We start from the raw sequence: 14634 nt of genomic DNA, 5'->3' as shown, positions 1-14634 counted from the left end.
TATAACGTCGTTTCGCGACAAGATTGATAGAGTCTGGACCAATAGTGGATGAGCAGCCGAACTACTTTCCTCCGACCCTGCGCCACGCTACGGAGCGGCTAAATTGAGTTTGCTATCGTCTGTTTAGTATTATATATAAATTATATATAAATTAGGTACTGTACATATAATTATATATTAATTTATTGTAACTTTATTATAATTATAGGCCTATATATACTTTCCGCCGTCCAGCGCCACGCTACGGAGAGTTTAGGCGAGTAAGTTGAGTTTACTATCGTCAGTACAGTATGTAAATTAGGTACCGTAAGTCTAATACAGCACTAATTTTATACATTTCTTGTGAAAGAAATATTTCTTATTCAACAGCCATAAAAATGATTTATAGTCTATTAATGATGTCTCCAAAGTTCAACGAAGTTTTCGCAGAAAAATAACTTATAGAAATCGCGCCCGTCGTTTGGTGCGCTGCTCTACGACGAAAACAAGATTAAGCAATGGCGACGTCGAACGGTGCAAACTCGGTAAGTAATCCTACAATTTTTTGTTTATAGCATAGTTTATACGGATTATTCCCAAAAAATTATACGTGTTTTGGAAATGTTGAGTGGAATTAGTCTAGGAATCGATTAATTTTATGGAAGAAAACCTTTCAAACAGCCATAGTCCGTAAACTGCACACGCGCCGGGCTGTGATTGGCAAGGTCTCCTAAAACATCAATTTCATAAAAAACTGAACGTATCTACCGTGTTATAGGGGGTCGACTGTATTTCATTATAAGTAAAATTAAGCGCAATTAGACACAATAGAGTATTTCGAATTTCAAACCGATTAGAATGGGCTATCAAGAATCTGTTTTACTTGTCTCTCGGACAATTTTCACGTAGAAATCTTAGTGAAGGTAGGATAAAGATGATTGCTATTTTTTTCGATATAAAGAACAATGTTAAAACGAAGGAAAAATCCCCATTGATGTCTAATTTTATCGTTGGTTACATCTATTGTCTTTATTCCATACGAAATAGATTCTAGAAAAATATCTAATACTACTACTCACTGGTACCGTACACAGCAATTTGTAGGATGTTAAACCGAATCTAATCATTCGAAACAGTTCTTATTTCGTCGTTAAATCGAATTATCTTTCGCATTAAAACGCCAACAAACTAATTTCGGTGTATATTGGATATCACTAAGAAAGTTACGCTAGCATTTCTCGACTTATATAAATGCGATTTACCTGAGAAAATATCTATCCCAACCCGAAAATCGATACGTCACGCGCGCGCAACTTCTCTATCCGAAAAATCCCACTATCGAGATATTAAATACACCATTCGGACGCACCCGTAACACGCGAAGAGCAACGACAAAAACCTTTATCGGGATTTTCTGGTCGTTTTCTACCAGAAACTTCTTTACTCCAGTGGAAATAGGAGCGTGGCGATGGAAAACGGTAGAGAAAGAAACCCGGGGGCTACACTCCATTCGTTCGTCTGTCGTCTCTACTCGGCGACAAACAAATTTTCTGTCGCCACGCATTTTCGGTAAGCGCCAATCACTGACAATACAAATACTTAACGGGATAAAGAAGAGACACGTCCCGAGAAAAAAAAAAAAAAAAAGCACCCCGAGATCACTTTTGAAGTCAGAAATCGAACCGATTTCCGGTCGTTAACCGGAAAGACTTTTCCAATTTGAATCGAATTGTAACTTTTGTTTACGGTTATTAGTCGATCCACCGGCTTAACCATGAAAATGACGAAAGGATTTTCTTTAAGAGGATTACGTTTATTTTTACCTGTCATTTGTGAGCTCGTCCCAATTTCTTTTTTTTATGTAATAATAGATAAACAATAAAAGAAAAGCCGATTTAACAAGTTTAATAAATTCACTACGAAATTTACTCGAGTGAATTAAAACGGTTCGAGTAAAAAGCGCACTCGTTTCACTTCTTTCTATTGTAATTTCGCCTAATTCCACTCAACACCACCCACGCAATAGTAAAAAGAAAAAAAAAAAACCTTTTAAAACCTCGTGACCTTTTTTAAAATTTAAAAGATTTTTAAGAATTGATTCCTCTTTGCCTAATTTTACCGTTATCTTTTGTTTTTTCTCTATTTTTGAGGGTGACGTCTTCGTTATTTATTAATTTTTTTCGATATCGATTTCTTTTACCAGATTCGAGGGGAAAAAGAATTAAAACTTTTGACTTCTTTCCACGTTCACTTTTCCTGCCTGATCGATCTGTGGATTCTTCATATTCGGGTATTTTACCNTTCTGTTGTTTAGAAAACAGGAATTAATTGCAAATAAAATCTTGCCACTTTCCTCTTCCTCTTCATTAAGCAAATACCTTTATAAATTATTAGATACACCCACGGAATAATCAACAGTGTTATAGGGGGGTTGACATATATTAAGCAATGATCTAGGCATATTACTTAGTGCTGGTCACTACTAAATATGTAGTTTTTATCACTAATTAGTTTTCATATGTATTGAATAAATACTTAAACTCACATTTCAATAATATACTTTCTAGTAGTTCTACATATTGAATTACATTTGAATATATATATCATTTAATTTAACGTTGGAAATTTTTGTAATTAAGCAAAGAATTCGAATGTCAAGATAAACCATTTTCCGAAGCAATTAAATTGTTTTCGAGCAATTAGTTGCGCCTTTTGTTAAGAATTTATTTTCCTAAGTACAGTAATCAACAAGAATAGCATTCAAAAAAAAATTAAACGGAGTGTTTAACAATATAAAAATAAAAATGTAGATAGAATAAACTGGTATAATTAGGAGGATTAATATAATATATAGAATATTCTCTATCTGGAATTATAATTTGCATAATGAAGGGAAAGGATTATCCGAGTACAATTTAACGGAAAACTAGAAATTATTCGGTGCATGGAAATTTCATTAGTTCCCGTCTTAGACCGGACCGACTTCATATTGTTAATATTTAATTAAGATTCTTGGTACAATTTACAAAATTAAAACCAAAAGGGCATCCTAATCGATTTAGTATCGCGGATAATCAATTCAACTCCCTCGCTTTATATATTACAATATTAAATTCTTCGACCAGATAACTCTCTTCTAAGCGCTGAAAATTTAACATAAAATTCAACAAAAAGAATCCAATTGATTTAATTGTATTTACGCATGAAATAATAACGTATAAACTTATATATTTCTCTTGCTTAATAGAATAAAAATAGAACTATACGTATTTTCATATTTTATATATTACGGGTCTGTAAATATAGAAATTAAAAATGTATTTTGTAAATATATTAAGCAAAAATAGGGTAAAAACTATGGAATATTACTTATAACGTGTGGTGTTGTCTAATATAAACTTTCATAGAAGGAAGCAATAATTAACGGAGAGTTTCACGATAAAAATAATAATAATAACTTATATATATATATATTATTTTATGCATAAGCTTAGAAGAAAAATGATAGCCAATTAATTGAAGAGAGAGAGAATTCAATTTTTACATTGAATTCTAAGTCCTTCGATATTAAATTTTTATGGAAAACAGAATTTTTACTGGTAAACATCGAAATTAATCATCAAAAATAGTTCTTAAACTGAAATAGAACTGTTTTTTTTTTTTTTAATTTAATAAATATACGAAAAGAGAAACTATTAATTAAAGATTATATTCTGCTGTAGAATAAAATACNCCTAGTTTACATGTTTCCCGCACGCAATTATTTTGATTTCTGTTTTCAATTTATCTAACTAATTGAGAATGTAATTATTTTTAGATGGTGAACAAGTATATAAGAAAGAGCAACAGATGTTTTTGGACTGAAGAAACTGCAGATGGCGATGGATGAAGGTTTTGTATATTATGTGGAGAACCATATGTGGAACCGCTCACAGAGGACTTGGTACAGTGTCCAGTGTGTTGTGGTTGGGCACATGAACTATATACAGACACAAAAGATGGATGTTTTACATGTATCAATTGTAAAATGTAGTGATATCCTATGTATTCCATCTTGCCTTCAGGGTGAGGGCAAGATGGAATTTTTGACAAGATGGCAAGATAATTTTTGACGTTTTTACTTCATGATTCCTAACAGATTTTATACTTAATATTAATTATTTTTAATTACACAATTTTTTAACCATCTAAGATCTCTGTCGAGTCTGATTAAAAGAAAAGATCTATATTATGTTGTTTTATGTTTTTTTTTACATCATAAAGTTAAACCTTCCATCCTGCCCTCCCTTCCCCTACTGATAATTCTGAACTCATCATACGTTAATATTAACGCGTAATGAATTTAAGAAATTAATGTTTCTAAATGTTAGACTTCTTTCTCGTCCCTAGAACAGTTTTTAAAATATGCATTTGTCCACATTGTAGATACTATAAAAATTATTAATGAGTTTCAATTTCTATTTTAACTTCCTACAACATATATCTACTCGAAAATGCACAGCTCGACCAGGCAATCTATATATATAGGCCCTATATAATTTTTATTTAAAGGATATTTCTCCTCATGTCCTACACAACTGGTCTATATTTTCTCACGAAGACAATTCTAAGGTCCAAATGGCACAATTGAGTTTTTTAAATTTCGCATCTCTCTTTAAATCTCTGCGAAAATATGATAAAATTCGGTCGACTTTTCATGGAAACGTCCATAGAGCATTTTATAATAAATTTTAAATTGATCGATATTATCATTTAGCTTTACAACTTACATCAGCAAAATTATAAATAAGAACTTTTGTACTTTAAGCCTTATAATTCTGTTTGTAACTTTCAAAATTAATATCATTTTTGCTTAACTGACAAGAATAATTATTTCAATTATCCTCACATATAATACAAATTATGTCATTTACACGAAGCCCAATCTTTCCCTCGCTCCAAGTAAACTTAAACACTATACAGATGCTAATACTGTTTGAAAGTAGCTCAATGAACAAATAGTAATTTAAATAACGAAACTGTTGAAAAATTAGATATTAGTTTGCCACCGCGAAACTTTTCAAATCATTTTAAAGCATCTTGCAACTTCACGAAATTTAAAGTTTTGCTTTGTAAGCGCTTAGGCAAAATCCCTAGGGTCATTTTAAATAATTACTACTTCGAGGGAACTTAAACAGTAGAAGCCTCGGGACGTTCTTGAAATTTAGATGTTTTGAAAATAAAAATATTGTATAAAATATAACAGAAAGAGGCAAATTACATATCTAGATTACACAGAAAATTGTAATCTAAATTTTAATTCTAAAACACATCTGTATTATTATTATTTATTATATTATAACTGAATTTAATTTTATTAATTACTCGGTGCACTCATTTGACAAAGCATTCGAGTTAAAGTTGTTCCTGCATTCGATTATTCTCCACGGACACAGTGTTTAGTTTACTAAATGCTTGCGCCAAGTAATTAATAAAATTATTTATTGCTGCAATAAATCGACTAATATTAAAATTTGGTTTAGATAAGAGTTTAAAGGAAACTCTCGGTCTCTACTCGCTGACATTTCTACATCTCGCAGTTTTCAATTGTTTTTCTTCAAAGTTAGGCAACGTAGCTCGATTTTTTTCAAATTTCGGTTAATGTAATCAAGAGACAATTTGAGTTTCCATTCAAATATCTTTCTTCGTAACGTTCGTTCCATTACTACGAAGGCCTCGGTCTTTAAGTGCGCAACAAATGACACAGGAAAACAATAGAAAGACCAAAGCTAACACTTTGTCACTGGTACAAAGAACGAGCAAACGTCGGCGACGTCACGTCAGAAGTGACAGACCTTATCTTCTAGACGGCTCGTTCGGACACGTTAAACGTCTCGAACGTCGAGACCGATCCAGAACGAAGCGAAAACGAGCGGAAAATCCGAGACGACACGTTCCATAAGGACCCGTCGATCGTGACGGATACGTGACGTGCGTTAGCGGTGGACCGACGTTCTAATGCGGATGGGCTGGTCGCTCGTCCGACGTCGGATTCACGCTTTGTTGCTTCTCGTTAACTATCGGAAGCCACGCGCCAGAAATCGATGTTTCGGTCTAAACGGCGACATTCGAAGAAAAACTAAAGTCGACCGATCGAGTCGCCACCAAAGCGAGACCGAAAGTCGTTAGAGAGCAAACCGTGTCAATCAAAGCCAACACCGACATTCTCTTCCACTTCGTCGACGTCTAACCCCCTCTCACACCCCCTTATATATCCAACTACAAATGCAATGTGTCGCGATTAAGTTTCTCTCTCCCATTCATCCATTATAGCAATTAACTATTTAAAAAATCACATTCGAATCTGTAATAATTCTGCCCTTACCTGAAAATTATTTAAGCTCTTCTCGTGGTATATTTTTTATATAAAGGACACATTACGTTACTTTTCTCTGTATAGGCTATAGACCCTATATATAGCTCGAATTTAAAGAAAATAAAGTCGTTGTACGAAGAGATATTACTGGTTTATTTGCTTGGATTAATTTAGGTTTGAGGAAATGCTTATCTAATAATAATTCTCGAATAAAATTGTTGGAAGCATACCACAAATGCAACGTAATTATGAGGTAGCCTATATTAAAAATTTCTTTAAATATCAATAAATCTAGATCAGTAGTTCTCAGTTCTCAACCAGTGGTACGTGTACTGGTTGAGAAGGTTCCGTTAGTTCTACAAGTGTATAGGTTACTGTGAAAGACCGAAATTAGAGAATGTCGATATTCTCCGATGAATGTCGACACACACAAAATACGTCGGTGAAAGACCGAATATTTGGTTATATTATTATACATTCGAACAATCGCCGGTGTATGTCGACAAGCACAGATAAGCTTTGGTGGAGGTCGAAACGACACCCGAAAAGCCGATGTCGACAGAGAGGCGATAGTCTTGCGCCAAATCCTTTGTGATTAAACGGAGGTAGGACAAGGTCGTACCTCTTTTCCCGGCAACGGTTTGGTGGAAATCGCCCACTTTGTCACTGGATGGTGTTTTTGTTCTCTTGATCCCGTGAGGTGGGGATTTGTTAGTCAGGTCGAGTGGCGGAGGATGAGAGGGGTCGTCGGTAAGGCGTCGGCGATATCCGAATAAAAGACACCATTAACAGATCAGTTCGTAATTTGTAAAGAAAAGTTACTTTTCATAGATGAGATATCGCCGAGAGAAGAAGCTACAGCTAATTCGAAAAGTGGAGGGCAAGGCTGTACACGCTGTCATTGCAAAAAGAAGTGTTCCACGAATAAATGCAGTTGTAAAAGCAGGGGACTCAAAATGAGTTATTGCAATAAATAAGATTGTATAACGTTAATCACATAATTTATGTGTATGTGTAATTTTGTGTATTATTTTTCTTTTCTGATTAAGAATGTACTGTTCGTTTTAGGTTCAACAGTTTATTTACATGCGCTGTTACTTAAGCTTTCTCCTATTTTGACATATTAAAAAGTTGCATTTTTGACTTAACGTAATAAACATACTTTTATTCAACATTCATCATCAGTGCATGCCGAATGTCGACATTTGCCGGTGTAAGTGAGAAATAATGATATTTAGCAAATATTTCGTACATACACGAAACGACTGTGTGAATGTTGACATTCGCCAAATATCGGTCATTCACAGTAACATATACACAGAAAGGCTCGGGTGGTACGCGAGTGAAAAAGGTTGAAAACCGCTGGTCTAGATCTGTATAAACCGGAATCGCACATTACTGGATACCGTCGACCCCTCCTATAACACTGTTGATTTTTCCGTTTTATATGAATTCCATGTTGTACGAGTCACTTAGATTTTGCAAATACGTGTGCCGAGCTGTGAACGGCTCACGTATTTGTAAAATATAAGTGACTCGTACAACATGAATTCATATAAAACGGAAAAATCAACAGTGTTATAGTAGGGGTCGACTGTATTTTGTCCGGTTTGACAGGTTTCAGTTTTGATCGGGTTTTTTTTAAATCCTAGAAAATTGCTCCTTTTCGAAGAATTGTTTTCTGTTTAGGCAAGTTTCCGTTTTGGACAGGTTTTACCTATAGTATACAAACGTGATTTTCGCAGAATGTTATAAAAGTAAGATTAAAATATTCGAGATTTAAGAGTTTATTAGTTTACGAAATGGACATTTTGACTTACCCTTGTTTCTCCAGTGGTATACTTGGATCCACTTTCTCTCCAACGACACTCAGAGCAAAACAACCAAAATTTAAGGTTAGATTCTGTCTGGCTCTCTTGGGCGAATTCGCAACGTTCAGATTCAGATTGAGATTTGGTCTAGCGGGAGGACCTTAAAACACAAAAAACCAAACCACTTGTTAATTAACTTTTATAATACGGACAAACACGTATCATTTAAAAATTCGGATATTAAATAATAAAGCGACAATATTTGGATAGCAATACAGAAATATATAAATTAACTCTTCGAACTTTGATTTATTCAAATATTCTAACTTACCTGATCGATGGGAGAGAGGAAAAAAATTAATAAAATAAAATAAAATTTCAGGATAGAAAGAAAAAAAAACACTCGTCGTCTATTTTGATGGAAAAGCCAACGGTCGAAAAAAAACCAGCTTATATATTATTTAATTCAATTCTTGGGAGTATTTCATCAAATCTACTTGTTGAAAGTTTTCTCGTTCAATCGACGAAATACAAATAGCAAAATAATATCGTTTATTATCCGAATTATCGCCGTCTTTTTTTTTATTTACAATATTAAAATAGATATTTATTATAAATTTATATTCATAAAATGAATTTAATTTGAAATAAATACAATTTATTATGAATTTACGAAAATAATTTATAACCGAAGATCGTTACTAATTAATAATATAAACACAATTAATATAGTTAAGTTTATTCATTCGTCTCGGATTTTCTATTTTCAAATTAATTTCAAACGAGCAAACTATCAGTTAAATTCGAGAGTAATAAAATACAATCGACCCCCTATAACACTGTTAATTATTCCGTTTTATACGAATTCCATGTTGTACGAGTCATTTCAATTTTACAAATACAGTACATGTGCCAAGATAGTCGACCCCCTATAACACTGTTGATTATTCCGTTTTATATGAATTCCATGTTGTACGAGTCACTTAGATTTTACAAATGTATGCCAAGATGTAAACAGCTCGTGTATTTGTAAAATTGAAATGACTCGTACAACATGGAATTCGTATAAAACGGAATAATCAACAGTGTTATAGGGGGGTCGACTATCTTGGCACATGTATTTGTAAAATTGAAATAACTCGTACAACATGGAATTCGTATAAAACGGAATAATCAACAGTGTTATAGGGGGGTTGACATATATTAAGCAATGATCTAGGCATATTACTTAGTGCTGGTCACTACTAAATATGTAGTTTTTATCACTAATTAGTTTTCATATGTATTGAATAAATACTTAAACTCACATTTCAATAATATACTTTCTAGTAGTTCTACATATTGAATTACATTTGAATATATATATCATTTAATTTAACGTTGGAAATTTTTCTAATTAAGCAAAGAATTCGAATGTCAAGATAAACCATTTTCCGAAGCAATTAAATTGTTTTCGAGCAATTAGTTGCGCCTTTTGTTAAGAATTTATTTTCCTAAGTACAGTAATCAACAAGAATAGCATTCAAAAAAAAAAATTAAACGGAGTGTTTAACAATATAAAAATAAAAATGTAGATAGAATAAACTGGTATAATTAGGAGGATTAATATAATATATAGAATATTCTCTATCTGGAATTATAATTTGCATAATGAAGGGAAAGGATTATCCGAGTACAATTTAACGGAAAACTAGAAATTATTCGGTGCATGGAAATTTCATTAGTTCCCGTCTTAGACCGGACCGACTTCATATTGTTAATATTTAATTAAGATTCTTGGTACAATTTACAAAATTAAAACCAAAAGGGCATCCTAATCGATTTAGTATCGCGGATAATCAATTCAACTCCCTCGCTTTATATATTACAATATTAAATTCTTCGACCAGATAACTCTCTTCTAAGCGCTGAAAATTTAACATAAAATTCAACAAAAAGAATCCAATTGATTTAATTGTATTTACGCATGAAATAATAACGTATAAACTTATATATTTCTCTTGCTTAATAGAATAAAAATACAACTATACGTATTTTCATATTTTATATATTACGGGTCTGTAAATATAGAAATTAAAAATGTATTTTGTAAATATATTAAGCAAAAATAGGGTAAAAACTATGGAATATTACTTATAACGTGTGGTGTTGTCTAATATAAACTTTCATAGAAGGAAGCAATAATTAACGGAGAGTTTCATGATAAAAATAATAATAATAACTTATATATATATATATTATTTTATGCATAAGCTTAGAAGAAAAATGATAGCCAATTAATTGAAGAGAGAGAGAATTCAATTTTTACATTGAATTCTAAGTCCTTCGATATTAAATTTTTATGGAAAACAGAATTTTTACTGGTAAACATCGAAATTAATCATCAAAAATAGTTCTTAAACTGAAATAGAACTGTTTTTTTTTTTTTTAATTTAATAAATATACGAAAAGAGAAACTATTAATTAAAGATTATATTCTGCTGTAGAATAAAATACAGACTCTACACTTAGAATTAATAATAACTTTGAGAGATTTTAAAGTTACTCTTTTTAAAAATGTAAACAAAATTCTCATCTTAGAATCATTTAAATTATTTAAAATATTTACTTACCCGGTCGACTAAACAGGAATTATTTAAATTAGTATTATAATATAATTTTTTTTTGGAAAAATAAACAACGTTATAGCCTATATATTGACTAAATAAACATTTTTAAAATAATATAACTTTAATTTCAGTGTAAAATCCCTCACCTATGGGAGGAAAGGGAGCCGATAGCAATTTAAAGTGACGCGGTTATATAATAGTGTTTTTCACTGGAAAACAACCCCAAAGGATTGCGTAAAAATCTAGAAGAAACGACATTTCGATAGTCGAACGAGCGGAAAAACAAATCCTTAACGGTTCGTTCCGACGGTTCGCGGAAAGGATGATCAATTTTTTTGGGGTTTGGCAAACAGCCGGATGCAGCTTAGAAGCATCTTTTCTCGAAAGATCAAATCCCTACTCGCTAAGCTCCAGAAGTCTTTCGACCCAGTGTTTTTCCGCCATTTTCCGACTGAACGATTTGCCTTACGGTTTACGTAACCGCTCTCATTACGACCACGTCCCCTATTGGTTCACCAATGTTATATCGATGATTCGGACAATGCATTTCGTACGCTAAATTTCTTTAGATTCTATAGACGAAGAAGCCAACCACAGTTTACCAAAAATACAGTACAACTTGATTGTATATTTATCTGTCTAGAAAATATTTTTACCAATAAGTTACCGTGAAGACAATCATTAAATGCTACGATCGAAGTTAGTTTTTAATGATACAAACAGTTTTCAATTCAATCGGAAAAATCTATTAATCAAAGCAAAATACTTAGTGATTCTATCGACGATACTGTTTTGACATTTCTTCCTGCAGAAAAATTTATTTCTATTTATTGTCCAGATTAATTAGTAACAAAATCCTTCACTTTAATTATTTTACAGGTTACATATATCTTACAAGGTTCCAAAATATACTGCAATCCGTCTCCAATTTACAGAACTTACACGTAATTAATAATTTACCATTATGGGATTCGTTCATACGTTTAAACTGTTGATATTTACCATCTTCTCGCTGTAAATCCTCAAAGAAATTCTCTCCGGTCTTAAATATTTGTGTGTATTCGAAAGGAGGAGCGTTTCACGGGTCGAAGGCGGTCGACTGCCATCGATGTCGTCTCGTCTCGTCAGCCGCAGGTAAAAAAGGAACAAGTCGCAGAGGGACCACTCAAACCGGTCGTCGTGCCGTCATCGAGCGATCGGTGCCGCGCCGTCCACCCCGGGGAGACGGAGAAAAGGGCCATCTGCGTCCCTGCCACTCGTCCATCACTCGCACGTCATTCTGCTACTGCATCCGTCCCCCGGCCACCGACCCGCGTGCCACGGGACGAAGATCGATGACGTAAACCGTTCTGTCGGTAGGAAGTGGCCGATAGACTCGCCGACAGACTTAGCCCGGTAAACACGTAAACGACTGCGTGGGAATCCGCCAGACGAATACCACCGGACGCACGTTTGCTCCCAGATCGAGACTTCCCGGAAGGAAGGTCACGAAGGCCGCCGTTTTCGGACAATTAAATCTGGCAAAGAGCGGGGGCTTCGGAGGATCTTCTCGCAGAACTCCGCCATTTTTTTTTTTTTTTTTTTTAATCCAGGCGAAAAAGGAGAACCAGAAACGAGAGCAAAAAGAGTGATGTCGAGTGGTCGTTCGACAATTAGCGGTTCTTTTTTCGGCACCTTATCTCGGCTTGGCACACTTCCAAATAAAGTCGAAGGTGCGGATTAACGCGCCGCCACCGAAGATGCCGCAAACGTCACTTCCTTCGGTTGATACGCGAAACGAATATTTCCTTTTACGAAAATTATACGAAAAGTTTTCGGTTTAAAACAAAAAAGGACCAAGACTCGGAAGTGTCGTGCCGTTCAACTCGTTCGGCTTAAGAGACTTCGAGATATCTCCGAATTTTCTTACAGAGTGCTTAAAACGGTGTCGAACGAGAAACCAAAAAAAAATCATTTTCCAGCATTCTCCAACAAAAATGGGATTAAAGATATCCGACTTAGTTACTAACAGGGTGCGCGGGGAGTTATTAAAGACGTATTTCTCTCCACTGCAATAGGGATTAGTAAGAATTAAGTGCGTTGTCTTTTTATTTTTACCGGACAAACTTTGTAATGTACGACAGACGGGGGGAGTTAAAATGTCGTGTACAATCGGATTATTAAGTCGTCTTCGATCGCGTAAACACGACGGTGCGACCGTCCGGAAGACGTCCTCATTTCCCACCAAAAAGGTTCCTTGAAAGCACACTGGGCGACAAAGCGTAGTTAATGCGAGAAGAAGATGCCATTACGGCCTAATTCGGTCTATTCTGTTATATAACGCCATATATTCTACGCGTGGTTAATGAAGGAATTAAAAAAATTGTCGTCCCAGCTATAAAAATACTTAAAACGTTTCGTCAAATGGTTAAAACGGTAATTTAAATATGTAAATTGCATGCGCTTAGAACTAAACAACTAAAGCAAATAATGAAAAGTATAAATACTGAAGAATTCATTTCGAATTTAATTTAAAAAATGTTAATGTTATTCGAATGGCAGATAATGTTATTGCGATATATCCGCTTTTAGAAAATTATTTATTTATCTAGAAGATAAGATGTGACGGTTGATCCACGAGAAGGCAATGAGAAAATGGCAGATGGAACCGGAGACGTAAGGCAAGAATGTACCGGTCACTAATAACGTTATTCGGTCCACGATGGACCAGTCTCGCAATGAATCAACGGTAACGATCACGTGATGAAATTAACTGGTTCGTGGTCAGAATCCAACGATTCCATATTGTCAGGGAGGGATTTATAATTGAGGACGAACCGTCCATAGTTCATTTCGATCGCCATCTTCAGAACTTGTCGCAGAATGTCTATTTGTATTGGATTGCGCCCGCAATATATCAAGGATTTCTCTTAATGTCTTCTTCTTTCTTTTCGGATCAGGAGGGGAAAGAATTAAAAACGAAAGTTCAAAAACTATTAAAAAGAAAATATGTTTAAAAAATGAAATTTATAAATATATACGAGGAGATTGAAGAATGCAATAAGCGATACGAATATATCTAAAACTAATTACAACGAATGAATAAAATGGAAAGGAATATTTTCTCCAATGTTAACTTTTTTAATAATAATAATAATATAAAAAAAAATCTCTTAGGTTTTAGATGACGTGTATTAAAATTTACGTAATCCATTTTAATTAGCTTTCGTCTACTCAATTAAACAGGGTCTAACGTCGATCGATGAAGACGTGGAAAGTAACGACCACAAACACATATACCCCGGAATACAGCAACTCTCGATAATCTTAGAACACAAATATATTGTGTTAAAGATTTCTCTTTTAAAGTGACGATAACTTATCGATTCGTTTCTTTTGTCAACCGGCCAGAATTATATATTTCTTTTCCTTAAACTCGTTTTGTATCGTTTTTCTCCCTTTTTAACAAAATAGCAAATTACGCAAAAAAATCTTCCCCGGGCCATTTTATATCTCGATCACAATTTGTTTGATTTCTAGTAATTAGTAATTTTTTTTGTTCCTCCACTTTCGATATTTCATCATAAGTAGTGTTCGCGGCCCTTTGAATTATAGATCACATTAATCTCATTTACAAGAGGATGGTGCCGACTAATGGCGAATATCCTTCGACCCTCCGCAGTTTCTGCCAATGCTATGGATGGGTATTGCCTCCCCGGTCCACGTGACGACCGGCGGTAGAGCTTTCGACCAGGACATTTACTAGAGAATAACTCCTTTCTTCGCTTTCTCTTTATCTGATTTAAAAACCCTCTCATCTCATTTCTTGTTTATCTCGGAAGGCGCCTCCCACTTATTAAAACTCCCGCAGGTGCAATAATTCAAAATGGCCGATCTCGCC

At 34.1% G+C, this 14634-nt stretch overlaps 1 protein-coding gene across 1 annotated transcript in view; it reads right to left on the bottom strand.

Moving 5' to 3' along the window:
- LOC111630498 (SH2 domain-containing adapter protein F-like) overlaps positions 1-14634 on the bottom strand; it is a 104646-nt gene that overhangs the window by 13481 nt on the left and 76531 nt on the right. Inside the window, exon 4 of the mRNA XM_023374606.1 lies at positions 8155-8305. Coding sequence (XP_023230374.1) covers positions 8155-8305 — 151 coding nt within the window. The remainder of the gene's footprint in view (positions 1-8154; positions 8306-14634) is intronic.

The sequence above is a fragment of the Centruroides sculpturatus genome, unplaced genomic scaffold (genome assembly GCF_000671375.1).
Source record: "Centruroides sculpturatus isolate CEXI.00-Female unplaced genomic scaffold, Cexi_2.0 scaffold576, whole genome shotgun sequence".
Classification (NCBI taxonomy): Eukaryota; Metazoa; Arthropoda; class Arachnida; order Scorpiones; family Buthidae; genus Centruroides; species Centruroides sculpturatus.
This window is presented reverse-complemented; position numbering and strand designations above follow the sequence as displayed.